General features: G+C 29.4%; 1 protein-coding gene across 2 annotated transcripts in view; it reads right to left on the reverse strand.

The window, feature by feature from the left end:
* The window catches only part of LOC106663998 (scavenger receptor class B member 1-like), a 48,867-nt gene that overhangs the window by 8,491 nt on the left and 25,670 nt on the right, over positions 1 to 14,706 (reverse strand). The window contains exons 1-2 of one of the 2 annotated variants that reach the window (XM_014389297.2): positions 13,792 to 14,119; positions 2,939 to 3,030 (exon numbers count right to left, since the gene is read on the reverse strand). In XM_014389297.2, the coding sequence (XP_014244783.2) occupies positions 2,939 to 3,030; positions 13,792 to 14,104 (405 nt within the window). In that variant the 5' untranslated portion in view covers positions 14,105 to 14,119. Of the gene's footprint in view, positions 1 to 2,938; positions 3,031 to 13,791; positions 14,120 to 14,706 lie in introns of those variants that run through there. The other variant, XM_014389296.2, reaches the window with a different exon arrangement.

Below are 14,706 nucleotides of genomic sequence, written 5' to 3' on the forward strand. Positions count from 1 at the left end.
TAAACCAAAAGGAAGTTTTATATATCTAATTGATTTTTTTTTCAGCAGAAGTCATGCCCGAGTGCTGCGAGTGTTAAAAAAAAAATTATGCAAAGTATGTCGGGTTCGAACGCAGGGGAACTGGATTCGAACCCGGGACCTTCACCTTACAGTGATGAACCTATTGGCTAAACAATTGCGGCCCCCTATTTATAGAAAATATTGCCCTTCAGACGGTTTGCCTTGTAATAAAGCCGATTTTTACTGTAAAAAAATTAATTAATTATTTTTTATGCAAAGTATAATGGAGTTAAAAAAATTAGTGTCTCGAGGAAAGAAGTCACGACAGCTCAAGAGACATCCGGAGTCGAGGGTTCGAGTCTTGTTCGTGACACTAATTTTTCAACTCAACCATACTTTGCATAAAAAATGATAAATCAATTATAATAATTACTTCGTTTAATAGGACCAAATAAAACATATATATGTTAAAATATATTTTGACTCATTTATTTTTACGTTCTTGGTTGATACAATCTTTAAATTTAACACAAACATCCTCTGTAATCTTATCAAATGCCGTGCAGTCTAAAGTTTCTTCCCCCTCTATTTTTTTTTTAAAGATACAACCTCAATTCCGCCTGTAATAAAAGGCTGGGCCGGCTTAAATTGATTTCTTTCATGTCTGGTCCACCTTTTCTCGCTTTTTGGCTGGACTTTTTGAGTATAACCTTCGTTGGTTTTGCGCGATTGACTAGAAAAATATGACAGTTATTAAATTTTTATTTTATTTTAAGAAAGGTCTTGGTTGAGATGAAAAAGTTGACACGAGCGGGATTGGAATCCACGACCTTCAAGTGGTTAGAGCAGCGGCGTATTAAGCCGAAGGTCGTGGGTTCGAATCCCGCCTGTGGCACTAACTTTTTCATCCCAACCAAGACCTTTCTTAAAATAAAATAAAAATTTAATAACTGTCATATTTTTCTAGTCAATCAGTAATCTTCGTGCAAAACCAACGAAGGTTATACTCAAAAAGTCCAGCCAAAAAGCGAGAAAAGGCGGACCAGACATGAAACAAATCAATTTAAGCCGGCCTAGCCTAATATTTTATTACAGGAGGAATTGAGGTTGTATCTTTTTATGTCTCGGTTGAGATGAAAAAGTTAGTGCCACGGGCGGGATTCGAACCCAAGACCTTCAAGTGGTTAGAGCAACGGCGTATTAAGCCGAAGGTCGTGGGTTCGAATCCCGCCCGTGGCACTAACTTTTTCATCTCAATGAAGACCTTATATAAAAAGAATAATTAATTGAAATAATTAATACGGTCAATTAGACTACTAAACATAAATGAGGTTATTTTAAGATTTTATCCCAGTGCTCAGTATTTTTTTTTTCCAACTAATTTAATGCTCAGTACAACGCATAATTCTTTAGTTCTTATAAAAATTCAATTTTTATTTAATGATATTTAAATGAATAAGGGTAATTAACAAAACATCTGTTTGTTCCGCATCCCTGAGGATTGTAAATACGTCGTTTCGTCCAAGGGCAAAAAAAGCGAAAACTTATGGACCCATATTGCGATTTAAAATCCGAATGTCGCCGTCGGGTTTAATCAGTTGAATGACGTGATTGCGTGTCAGGGATTTATATTAAATGAAAAATTGTTAAACCTGTTCACATTTCAAATTTGTCAGCTTAGGAGGAAAAATCTATGACTGATAGAGTAATATTTGACATTTTATTTGGTCTCATTAGATTAGAGATGATTATCGTGAAATTAAACGACCAATTGATACTGTCTGACACAATTTAAAAGCCAGTAGTGTATCGTAGGAAAAGGAAAAACAATCTCATAATTTAAATAATTATCATAACTTGTCAATAATTAGAAACACGTCGATGAAAAGTTCACGCGAGTTAAAAATGTACTTTGACTAATTTTAATTACAAATTTTCAACTCTGCCACGACCCTGATTGGTAGTTTTATTTTAAATTATTAAGTAACAATTTGTTTTGTTTGTTTTCCAGGCTGTGATAAACTCGTTACATATACATTTCCTGGATGGAAGGAACGGCTGTTTAATCTATAGACAGCAGTTTTCCGGTCGAAATTTTTGCTTGTAAACAGGCAAGATGAAAAATTTATAAAAAAAAGTTTTAAACAATTACTGTTTGATCTTTCCTTATCATCCGGCCCGCCTATTCTCTCTTATGTTTAGTTAGCTTAATATTCAAGTCTATCTTTACATTATAACCTGAAAAAATGACGAAAGAGATGAAAATAATTTGTAAAGGAAAGAATGTAAACGAGAAGTTTAACATTTATTCTTTGTGTTGCGATTAGAACAGGTTTTTTCGAGCGTTGGCACGAGAGAAACATGCGGACGTCCAATGGAAGGCCGGAACGCGTCATAACCGTAACAGTCAGGGACGATCAAATTGTAAAAAAAAAAAATTCACTGAAACAACACATGCATTTGTTTTTTGAGTACCGGACGTTTTTGAATTGTTTTTTTTTTTTTTTTTATCAAGGCGAACTGTATCCGTGGCATTGACAGTGGTTCGAAGGCCGAGGATAAAGCATATCTTTAAAAAGTGCCATAGCGTACAGTTTTATGCCGACGGTTACTTTCCTACGTAATAAACTTTTTCGACAAATAATAATTTTCGACCAGGCTTTCCCTAATTATATAATAGGCGGAGTACAACGACCGGCAGAAACTGATTTCCGTCGAAAACAACACCGAATCGCGGTTTGACCTTTGCCAAATGGCCAAAATAGGCGGACCGGGTCGTCGATCTATTTACAATTCGTTTACGCCTTAATTTTTTTTTATTATAAGTTTTACCCTAAAATAAAATATCCTATAAAAATCTTTAGCAAAATGTCAATAAAACTTACCATTACAAGTAATTTTAACTGATAATTATATTTGATTAGTTCAATTGACTTACATTTATTATTTCTTCGACGTAAATATCTGTGAACCACATAACACAACATCCAGCCAGACTAGTTAGAAACACACAGATTAATCCAAAGATACCTGCAATACAGATCAATTTTTTTAAAGAATAAAAATAAACGCTAAATATTTAAAATATAATATCAACAGTCCAGGCTTAAAACTGATGTTTGAAACTTAAAAACATTTAAAAACTTAAGAAGATATTTTTTTTCTCGAAATTTTAAAGAAAGATGGCAAAAGGCAGTAAACGTTGGCCATGAGTTATGAAACAGAGTTCAAAATAGTTTTGACTATAAATGACCTTTTGCTAATCGGGGTTATCATTAATGATCATTGATGTGAGGTTTTCCGATAAAGGTTGGCGGATCCTGTTCCTGTGAATGGCGTTTAGACAAACCGGTTATATTAGGAACAAGAAAAGAAAAAATCGAATTACAGTGCGCGTAAAATATGAAAATAAAAAAACCAAATTATCCTTGACCTGTGCCATACATGTAATTGACCGAAATATAATTTCCTATATGAATAGAAATCTAGATTTTGTCCTCATTAAATGAATTCAATTAAATGAAAACGAAAACCGTATTGAAATTCAAAAGCCAAAACATTTAAAAAAAAAAAAATCGGTTCTCTATCTCAGAAATGTGTAACCGTAGGAAGTTTTCATTGGATACACTTATCGAATTGATACTCGATAAACTGAAGACGCATTTAGAAAAGAACTAGAAAAAATTATGGAATTGAGACTACGCAAAAAGAAGACCTAAGAAGAAAAAAGAACTTTTATAGATATTTGAGCTTTTATGTCTCAGAAATGATTAAATGTAGGAAGTTTTCTTTGGATACACTTATAAAATTGACACTTGATAAAAAGAAGACCTGAGAAGGAAAAGTTGGATTTATATTTGAAGGATTGATATATGGTCAAAAGGATTGATATATGAAATTTTATATCTCAGAAATGAGTGAACCTAAGAAATTTTCTTTGGAAACACTTATGGAATCGACAATTGATAAAAGAAGACCTAAGAAGAAAAAAGATCTTTGGCATATTTGAGCATTTATGCCTTAGAAAATGAGTAAAACTAGGAAGTTTTCTTTGGAGACACTTATGGAATTGACACTCGATAAACAGAATACGCATTTAGAAAAAGAACTTTTATAGATATTTTGAGCTTTTTTGTCTCAGAAATATGTAAACGTAAGAAGCTTTCTTTGAAGACACTTATGGAATTGACACTCAATAAAAAGAAGAAACAAAAAGAAAAAGAACCTTCCTAGATATTTGAGCTTTTATGTCTCAGAAATGAGTAAATATAGGAAGTTTTCATTATAAAAAATAAGGAATTGACAATTGATAAAAAGAAGACTTAAGAAGAAAAAGAACTTTTTAAAAAATAGATATTTGAGCTTTTATGCCTTAGAAATTGAGTAAACCAAGTAAGTTTTATTTGGAAACACTTAACGAATTGACACTCGATGCAAAAAAGACCTGAGAAGAAAAAGAAATTTTATAGAAATTAAGCTTTTATGTCTCACAAATGAGTAAATATAGGAAGTTTTCTCTAGAAACAATTATGGAATTGACAATTGATAAAAAAAGACCTAAGAAGAAAAAAGAACTTTTATAGATATTTGAGAGTTTATGTCTCGAAAATGAGTAAACCTAGGAAGTTTGCTTTACAAGACTTATGGAATTGAGACTTGGTAAAAAGAAGATCTAAGAAGAAAAAAGAACTTTTATAGATATTTGAGCTTTTATGTCTCAGAAATGAGTAAATGTTGGAAGTTTTCTTTGGACGCACTTAACGAATTGACACTTGATAAAAAGAAAAAACAAGAAACAAAAGAACCTTTCTAGATATTTGAGCTTTTATGTTTCGGAAATGAGTAAATGTTGGATGTTTTCTTTAGAAACAATTGTGGAATTGACACTTGATAAAAAGAAGACACAAGAAGAAAAGGAATTTTCATAAACGTTTGAGTTTTATACCTCAGAAATGAGTAAACTTGGGAAGTTTTCTTTGGACGCACTTAACGAATTGACACTTGATAAAAAGAAAAAACAAGAAGAAAAAGAACCTTTCTAGATATTTGAGCTTTTATGTCTCAGAAATGAGTACACCTAGGAAATTTTGTTTGAAGGCACTTATCGAATTGTCATTCAATAAAAAAAAAACACACAGGAAGATAAATATCTCTTTTAGATATTTGAGCTTTTATGCGGAAAATAAATAAAAAATCAAACTTTTAACGACTTTTTTAATTTTGAGCATTAGAAATGAACGAAATACGACGTTTTCATTAAAAAATGATCCTAGATCTTAATTATGATTTATAGGATTTTTAAGTAAAGATAAAATAACTGAATTGAAACTGACCATTACGCTACTATTAGAAATGCTATTACCAGAAACACTCGATAAAAAGAAGGAACAATAAAACTCGACTTTGATCTTTTATATCTCAGAAATGAACCTAGATTTTCTTTCTTGAAATGACACTCGGCGGATAGGTACTACGTTAAGTATTAATAAAAATAAAGAACTTTAACAAAAACAATTTTTTTTCTTTCAATCGAAGGAAATATGGTGAATTTGTCTAAAGAAATACTAAGATTTTTGTACTTTTGAGTACCAGAAATGAACGAAATACGACGTTTCCATTAAAAAAACTGATCCTCGATCTTAATTATGATTTATAGGTTTTTTTTAGCAAAGATAAAATAAATGAATTGAAAGTGACCATTACGCTACTATAAAAACCTATGCAGCTCTTTGCCGGACGGTATCACATTCATTAAAATTCCCTCATCCGTTGAACAGATAAATCAAACGGTTTGTTTTACGTAATTCGAAACAATATTTTATGGGGTAACATCGTTTTTCAATTTTCCAGCCATTTAATATATTTTCTCTTCGGTTTGCTCAAAGAATTTATGGATGAATGGACGGAAAAATCGTTTTCTTATTTTCTTATTATTTTTCTATAAATAATTTCGAGAAGGCATTAGTTTATGATATAATCGAATATTTATAATTAATAATTTCTTCATATTATTTTTAGCTAATTCACTAGTTTTCGTGGTCTGCTTGACCAATTAATATCGTTCAATTAATTAAGGTTTTTAGTTGAGATAAAAAAGCTAGTGTCACGAGCGGGATTCGAACCCACGACCTTCGGCTAGATACGCCGCTACTCGAACCACTGGAGCTATCGTGACTTCGATTCACTCGGGCACTAACTTCCCGTCTCAGCCCCCATTATTTTCAGCATTAAATGATTTTTGCAATATATTTAAAAAAAATCTCTTTACCCTATGGTACCTCTTGATTTCTTGATTTATCAGTTGATATAACGAAATTGGGGGGACTGACTATCTTCTAAGCCGATTTAATCAGCATATAACAGTAATATGATATCTCTATTATTTAATGTAAACACCATAAATTAAACAATACACTCCTTGCCATGTCGGTTTTTAAACATTTAATTAAACAAAATTTCCATCTTTTTACAATAATTTCAAATCTTTACCGATCTCCGGATAAGCCATTTAATTATTGACTGAGTAGTTATCAGTCATGTAAAAAGAAAAAATATCAGTGAATGGAATGACGCGATTAAAATAAATTGGTTAAGCACGGATTAACGACCTAACATAACATATTTATGTTTTATGTAACGATAGCGTTTAAAGTGATTTTTTTCTCGATTTTTTAAAAACCAAAATAAATATTCTTTAATTAAATCCAGGAGATATCGAAAAATTTCAATTTTAATTAGAACCCAAAAAATTGTGTTTAATTGAATTTTAAGACGAAAATTCCAAAAAATGAACAGAAAAACATTATTTAAACAAGTTCTTCAAAAATAATCTTTACATTTTGAAACCTTAAGACTGTACAAACAGATTTTTACAGTCATTTGCTTTTATTGATATGAACTATAAATGACAATAGAAAGTCAGAATTTTTTGAAAATTCTGCCACCAATGAAAATTGGGAATGATAATTTTCTTCCTAGTTAAAAAAAAAAATCCATCATGTTGGCGATTTAACTAATGTGAATTTGGCCAAACAAATAACAAGGACTTTTTGAAAACATAATTTTTAGCAGTTGTTCGTCTCTTGTGTGGCCGCCGTTCAAAGGAACAGGATCAACCAAATTTTATTTCATATCAGTAGAATTTTAAAAATTTCTGATCAGGTTTCTTCCTATATTTACTTATTGTTAAAAGCCAAAATAAAAATTCTTTAATTGGAGATGTCGATGTATGTTTTTTAGAAACACTTTTGGAATTGCACTCGAGAGAAGGCACAAGAAGAAAAGGAATTTTCATAAACTTTCCATAAAAAGAAGGTACAAAAAGAAAAAGAATATTTCAGTCTTTATGTTTCAGAAATGAGTAAATCTAGGAAGAAACATGATCAGAAATTTTGAAAATTCTACTGAAATGAAATAAAAGTTGGTCATTCCTAATCCTGCATGAGGTGTCACAAGAAAATAAAAAAAATTCTTCCTAAAATATGAAAAGAAAAAAATCAGAATTATTCTTAACCTTTGGAATTGACCGAAATATACTTCCTGTATGAATAGAAATATTTCGTCCACATTAAATGAATTCAATTAAATGAAAACGGAAACTGTTAAAATTTAAAAGCCATAACTTTTTCCCAAAAAATCGTTTCATGACTCAAAAATGATAAAACCTAGGAAGTTTTCTGTAGAACACTTAAAGAATTGACACTTAAGGAAAAGAAGACCTAAGAAGAAAAAAAAAACTTTCATACATATTAGAGCTTTTATGTCTCAGAAATGAGAAAATGTAGAAAGTTTTCATTAGAAAAAAATATGGAATCGACAATTGATAAAAGAAGACCTAAGAAGAAAAAAGATCTTTTATTGATATTTGAGCTTTTATGCCTTAGAAAATGAGTAAACCTAGGAAGTTTTCTTTGGAAACACTTAACAAATTGACACTCGATAAAAAGAAAAACAAGAAGAAAAAGAAATTTTATAGATATTTGAGCTTTTATGTCTCAGAAATGAGTAAATATAGCAAGTTTTCATTAGAAAAGAATATGGAATTGACAATTGATAAAAAGAAGACCTAAAAAGAATACAGAACTTTTATTAATATTTGAGCTTTTATGCCTTAGAAATTGCGTAAATCTAGGCAGTTTTATTTGGAAACACTTAAAAAATTGATACTCGCAAAAAGAAGACACAAGAAGAAAAGGAAATTTCTTAAACTTTTGAAGAATAAACATTACGAAATGAATAAACCTAAGAAAATTTCTTGGGATTCACTTATGGAATTGTGTGACTTAAGAAGAAAAAAAGAACTTTTTTTTACAGATATTTGAGCTTTTATACCTTAAGAATTGAGTAAATCTAAGAAGTTTTCTTTAGAAACACTTAACGAATTGACACTCGATAAAAAGAAAAAACAAGAAGAAAAAGATTTTTTATTGATATTTGAGCTTTTATGTTTCAGATATGAGTAAATATAGGAAGTTTTCATTAAAAAAAAATATAGAATTGCCATTTGATAAAAAGAAGACCTAAGAAGAAAACAGAACTTTTATTAGAAGAAATGAAATTTTATAGATATTTGAGCTTTTATGTCTCAGAAATGATTAAATGTAGGAAGTTTTCTTTATAAACAATTATGGAATGGACACTTGATAAAAAGAAGACCTAAGAAAAAAAAGAACTTTTATAGATATTTGCGCTTTTAAGTTTTAGAAATGAGTACAGTTAGGAATTTTTTTTGGAAACACTTGTGGAATTGACACTCGATAAAAAGGAAAAACAAGAAGAAAAAGAAATTTTATAGATATTTGAGTTTTTATGCCACGGAAATGAGTAAACCTAGGAAGTGTTCTTTGGAGACACTGATGGAATTGACACTCAATAAAAGGAAGAGACAAGAAGAAAAATAATTTTTATATATATTCGATCTTTGGTGCTTCAGAAATTAGTGAATCTAGGAGGAACCTGATCAGAAATTTGGAAAATTCTACCCCACTGAAAATTGTGGATGATAATTTCTTCCTAGGTTAAATTTAAAAAAACAAAACACGTTTCCACCATGACGCCGATTTCACTAATGGGATCCATTATAAGCCTTATAAATAACAAACAAGCTGTCTTAACTGCAATATAATCAAGGAGAAAATGTCTTCCGTTTGAATTAATACAACCTTTGAATTTCTCAAATGTTAAACTATCTGATTTTAAATTGTTCACCGTTAATATTTTCCAAATTAACGGAACGGTCCGAGACTTTCAAAAATAAATATCGTCCTTGTGCGTACCAGTTCGACAGGTTTTATCTCGATGAAAAATTTTAATATTGAATCGTTTAAAGTTATTTTTTCTAATAATCCATCCACGTGTTTGTTATCTGCTCAATGTGAGTTTCTCTCGAGATAATATCGATATATGTACGATAAATTTTATAATTAATAGCTCTCGGCCCGCACTAGTTTTAATTTTCAAATGGGTCAAGTATAATTTTTAAAATTTTTGAAATTACTAAAAAAAGATCCGACCAAGTTAGATTGGATCATTTGAGTCAAAATTGACAATTATTGGAATAATTTTTTTTTTTAAATTGCCCTATTTCAAAGCGAACATTCTTGTATATAAACACTAACAGACCATGATTCATTGATGTATAATAATTGTATAATAATTTGTGGACAAAGCATGCTGAGTCGATGTTGAGGATGTTGTTTTTGTCTCGGCTTCTGCTTAATGGATCTACCAGAGTGGGTTTTGCCATCTTCAGGAGCAGCTTCGCTTTTTTGCTAACTTTCATTTTAATAAAAGACGATCGCATAAATTTAAACTTGATACGACTTAGATATCAGTTCCTGCTGGTGAAACTAAAAAATCTAAACTCCTAATCCAAATGTATAAAAACAATTATGGAAAAGATACTTTGCTAAAAAGATACAAGAAAAAAAGAAGAGCTTTCATCGAGTTTTATGTCACAGAAATATTAAACTATTGAGGTTTTTTTTTATTTTTATAAAGGTCTTCCAGGTTGATGTAGATAAAAATCCTTGCGAGAAATTTGTAGTACCTTAAGAAAAATATAACAAAAATATATCGGTTGTAATAGTCCAAATAAAATTTTAGAAAATGATACTGAAAAAAAAGGTAACTTTTTGGTTCTTTTTGAGCAATTACTAGTCCCCATATGTAGATTGTTGCCAAAAATGAAAGATTCAATATTTTGAAAAAATCCTAGCAATTTTCGTAGTACAGTAAGAAAAATTAAATGAAAAATATTATCTGTAATAAACCAAAAAATGTTTTTCAAGATTATAGCAAAAAAGGTAAATTCTGCCTCATTTTGAATAATTAAAGTCCTTGAAAAATTGGTGAAATATGTTAAAATTTAAGAGACGTGATACTTAAACAGAATGTTTAGGTTCTCTTGAAAAAAATAAATGCTTATCAAAATTAAGTTCCATAGAGAAGAAATCTCTTCACCATACACAGTAAGAAAAAATTAAATAAAAAATATTATTTGTAATAAACCAATGAGAAAAAAACGAAAAAGATAAGTTTTAAGTATTTGAAAAATTGCTGAAATACGGAAAAATGTAAAAGACTTTATGCTTAAACAGAATGTTTAGACTCTCTTAAAAAAAAAATACTTATCAAAATTAAGTTCCATAAAGAAAAAATCTCTTCACCATACACTATAAGAAAAATTAAATAAAAAATATTATTTATATTAAACCAACTAAATTTTGAGAAAAAAACGAAAAAAGATAAGTTTTCAGTACTTGAAAAATTGTTGAAATACGGAAAAATTTAAAAGACTTTATGCTTAAACAGAATGTTTAGACTTTCTTGAAAAAGAAATGCTTATCAAAATTAAGTTCCATAGAGAAGAAATCTCTTCAGCATGGACAGAAAGAAAAATTAAATAAAAAATATTATTTGTAATAAACCAACTAAATTTCGAGAAAAAAACACGGTAAGTTTTAAGTACTTGAAAAATTGCTGTAATAGGGTAAAATTTAAGAGACTTTATGCTTAAACAGAATGTTTAGACTCTCTTGAAAAAGAAATGCTTGTCAAAATTAAGTTCCATAAAGAAGAAATCTCTTCACCATACACAGTAAGAAAAATTAAATAAAAAATATTATTTGTAATAAACCAACTAAATTTCGAGAAAAAAACACGGTATGTTTTAAGTACTTGAAAAATTGCTAAAATACGGAAAAATTTAAAAGACTTTATGCTTAAACAGAATGTTTAGACTCTCTTGAAAAAGAAATGCTTATCAAAATTAAGTTCCATAGAGAAGAAATCTCTTCACCATGGACAGAAAGAAAACATAAAGAAAAAATATAACGTAAGTTTTAAGTACTTGAAAAATTGCTGTAATAGGGTAAAATTTAAGAGACTTGATGCTTAAATGAACACTACACACTTTTGAAAAAGAAATGCTTATGAAAATTAAGTTCCATAGAGAAAAAACCTATTCATCATATTGAAACAAAGTAAGAAAAACATTATTTTGATTTGACCAAATAAATGTTGATAAAATTATAGCCAAAAAAGTAACTTTTGCCTTTTTTGAAAAACTAAAAATCCTTAAAAAATTGCTATTGATTATTGATTCAATATTTTTAAAAACATCGTAGAAATTTTCTTAGAACAAAGAAATAAAACGAAAAAATGTTACCTGTAAAAACAAAATACATTTTAAGATTATAGCGAAAAAGGTAACATTTGACTTTTTTGGAACAGCTAAAAGCCCTTGAAAAATTGCTGTAATAGGGAAAATTTAAGATGACTTGTTTAAACAGAATGTACAGACACTCTTGACAACGAAATGCTTATCAAAATTAAGACCCATCGAGTGAGAAACCTCTTCATCACATTGAAACGACTTGTTTTTTTTTTTTTTTTCATTTTGTAATACAAGTAAGCAAACAATCCAAGTCAGCAATTTATTAAACAAACACCAGTAACGGAGAATTATTTTTTGTAGAAAAAAACAGTAGTAAGAAAAAAAAATTAAATGTATTAAATCAAATAAATTTTGAAAAAATTATAGCAAAAAGGTAAATTTTGATTCTTTTTGAACAGCTAGAACTCCAGAGACGTCTTCATCATATTCAAACTGTTTATTTTTTCACTTTGTTGAACAAACCAGAGAACAATCCTCTTTCGAAATTTATTAAACAAACACACATGAGAAGAGAAATATTTTATTTTTTAGAAAAAAAAGGCTTAAAATTTTTTCTCGACCCTGGGTTATTGACGAAATTAAAGATTCACTCTTTAGAAACAACCCTAGTAAGAAATTTGTATTATAGTAAGAAAAATATGACAAAAATATATTGGTTGTAATAGATTAAATTTAAAAAAAAAATGATATTGAAAAAAGATAACTTTTTGCTTCTTTTTGAACAACTAAAAGTCCATAGATCTAGGTTACTAAAAATTGAAAAAAACCCTAGCAAGAAATTCGTTGTACAGAAAGAAAAATAAAATAAAAAAAATATCATTTGTAATAAACCAAATAAATTTTGAGAAAATTATAGCGAAAAAGGTAAGAACAATCCTCGTTAGAAATTTATTAAACAAAAACACATGAGAAGAGAAATATTTTTTTTAGAAAAAAAAGGCGTAAAATTTTGTCTCGACCCTGGGTTATTGACGAAATTAAAGATTCACTCTTTAAAAAAAAAACCCTAGTAAGAAATTTGTATTATAGTAAGAAAAATATGACAAAAATATATTGGTTGTAATAGANAGTGGTAGAGCAGCGGCGTATCTAGCCGAAGATCGTGGGTTCGAATCCCGCTCGTGCCATTGACTTTTTTATCTCAACTAAAAACCTTAATTAATTTTTAAATAATGATACTGAAAAAAATCTTTTTGCTTCTTTTTGAGCACCTAAAAGTCCATAGATCTAGGTTATTGTTAAAAATGAAAAATTCACTGTTTTGAAAAAATCCTATCGAAAAATTCGTAGTACAGTAAGAAAAATTAAATTAAAAAATATTATTTGTAATAGACCAAATAAATTTTTTGAAAAGGAGAAAATGGGTAGCTTTTGCCTTTTTTTTGAACAACTAAAAGTCTTAGAAAGTTGTTGAAATACAGTAAAATTTAAAGGCTTGGTGCTGAAACATATAGTCTAGACTCTCTTGCAAAAATAAATGCTTATAATTAAGTTCCATCAAGAAGAAATCACTTCATCATATTGAAACATAGTAAGAAAAACTAAATAAATTTTTTTTTTGTAATACACTGTTTTGAGAAAAAAAGTAAAAAAAGGTAACGCCTTTTTTTCACAACAAAAAGTTTTGGAAAGTTGCTGAAATACAGTAAAATTTAAGACTTGAAGCTTAAACAGAAAGTCTGGACTACAGAACATTTAGACTCTCTTGAGAAAAAAATGTTTATCAAAATTAACTTCCATGGAGAAGAAAATTCTTGATCATATTGAAACAAGTAAGAAAAATTAACTAAAAAAAATGTTTTTAGTAGAACAAATAAATTTTAATAAAATTATAGTGAGAAATGGTAAATTTTTTCCTTTTTCAATAAAAGCCCTTGAAAAATTGCTGTATATTTTGAAAAAAGGCGAAACATTTTGTCATAACTCTAAGTTGTTGCCAAAAATAAAGATTCACTATTTTGAAAAAAAATCTTAACAAGGAATTCGTAGTACAGCCAGAAAAATTAAATAAAAATATATTAGGTGTATTGTAATAAATCAAATATATTTTAAGAAAATCGTATTGAAAAAGGCTTTTTTGAACAACTAAAACTAATTGAACTTGCTGAAATTACCGTAAAATTTAAGAGACTTGTTGACTTTGACTTCCAGGTTTTCCTGATAACGAAAGCCGATCCAGATCCATCGAATAGTGAAGTTTAAACAAACAACATTGGTCCAAAAATTCATTACCACCTTAATAATTCGAAGATGATTATGACTTTCATACGATTCCGTTCTGGCGGCTGGCACGGTAAAAAGGTAAACATCCTTATTGTTTGCCAAATGATTCACGAAGCTGTTCTTGTACACAACCTCTTTTCGAAATAAAAGATAAACAGCGTCTAGAATTGCGCGTTTACCAGGGGGCATAGCTAAAGTTGGCATATCAACGCAATGAAAGTACAGAATCCATCGGAAATGATAAAAAAAATATAAGATGTAATTGATAGAGGATTAATATTTAATTGCTTTATAAGTATAGATACTCTGAATAACAGGATGTATTATTTCACAAATTACATTGAACAGAATCCATTAGAGTTCGTGGTCCGATTGACCAAATAACTAGATAAAAAAGTCAATGTCACGGTCGGGATTCGAACCCACGACCTTCGGCTGAATTCGCCGATGCTCTACGAGTTGAGCTATCCACTCGGACACTAACTTCCCATCTCAACCCACTTTTCGAATTTTCCCTCTTTTTTGTCATTTTTCGTGACACTGGCTTTTTTATCTCAACCAATACCTTACATAAAAGTTTAATTAATCGAAAGAAGTTATTTGGTCAATCTGACCACGAACTCTAACTGATTTAATAAGTAAAAATGAAGTATATCATCACTAAAGCTCTCCGTGGCCATTTCATTTCTCGCCGAGAATCGAATAGATTACAGGACATTTGAAAAAATGGCAAAAAGGAGGGAAAATTCAAAAGGTGGGGTTGAGATGGGAAGTTAGTGTCCGAGTCTTCACGATAGCGCAAGTGG

Source organism: Cimex lectularius, unplaced genomic scaffold (genome assembly GCF_000648675.2).
Source record: "Cimex lectularius strain Harlan isolate CLEC.00 unplaced genomic scaffold, Clec_2.1 scaffold26, whole genome shotgun sequence".
Lineage (NCBI taxonomy): Eukaryota > Metazoa > Arthropoda > Insecta > Hemiptera > Cimicidae > Cimex > Cimex lectularius.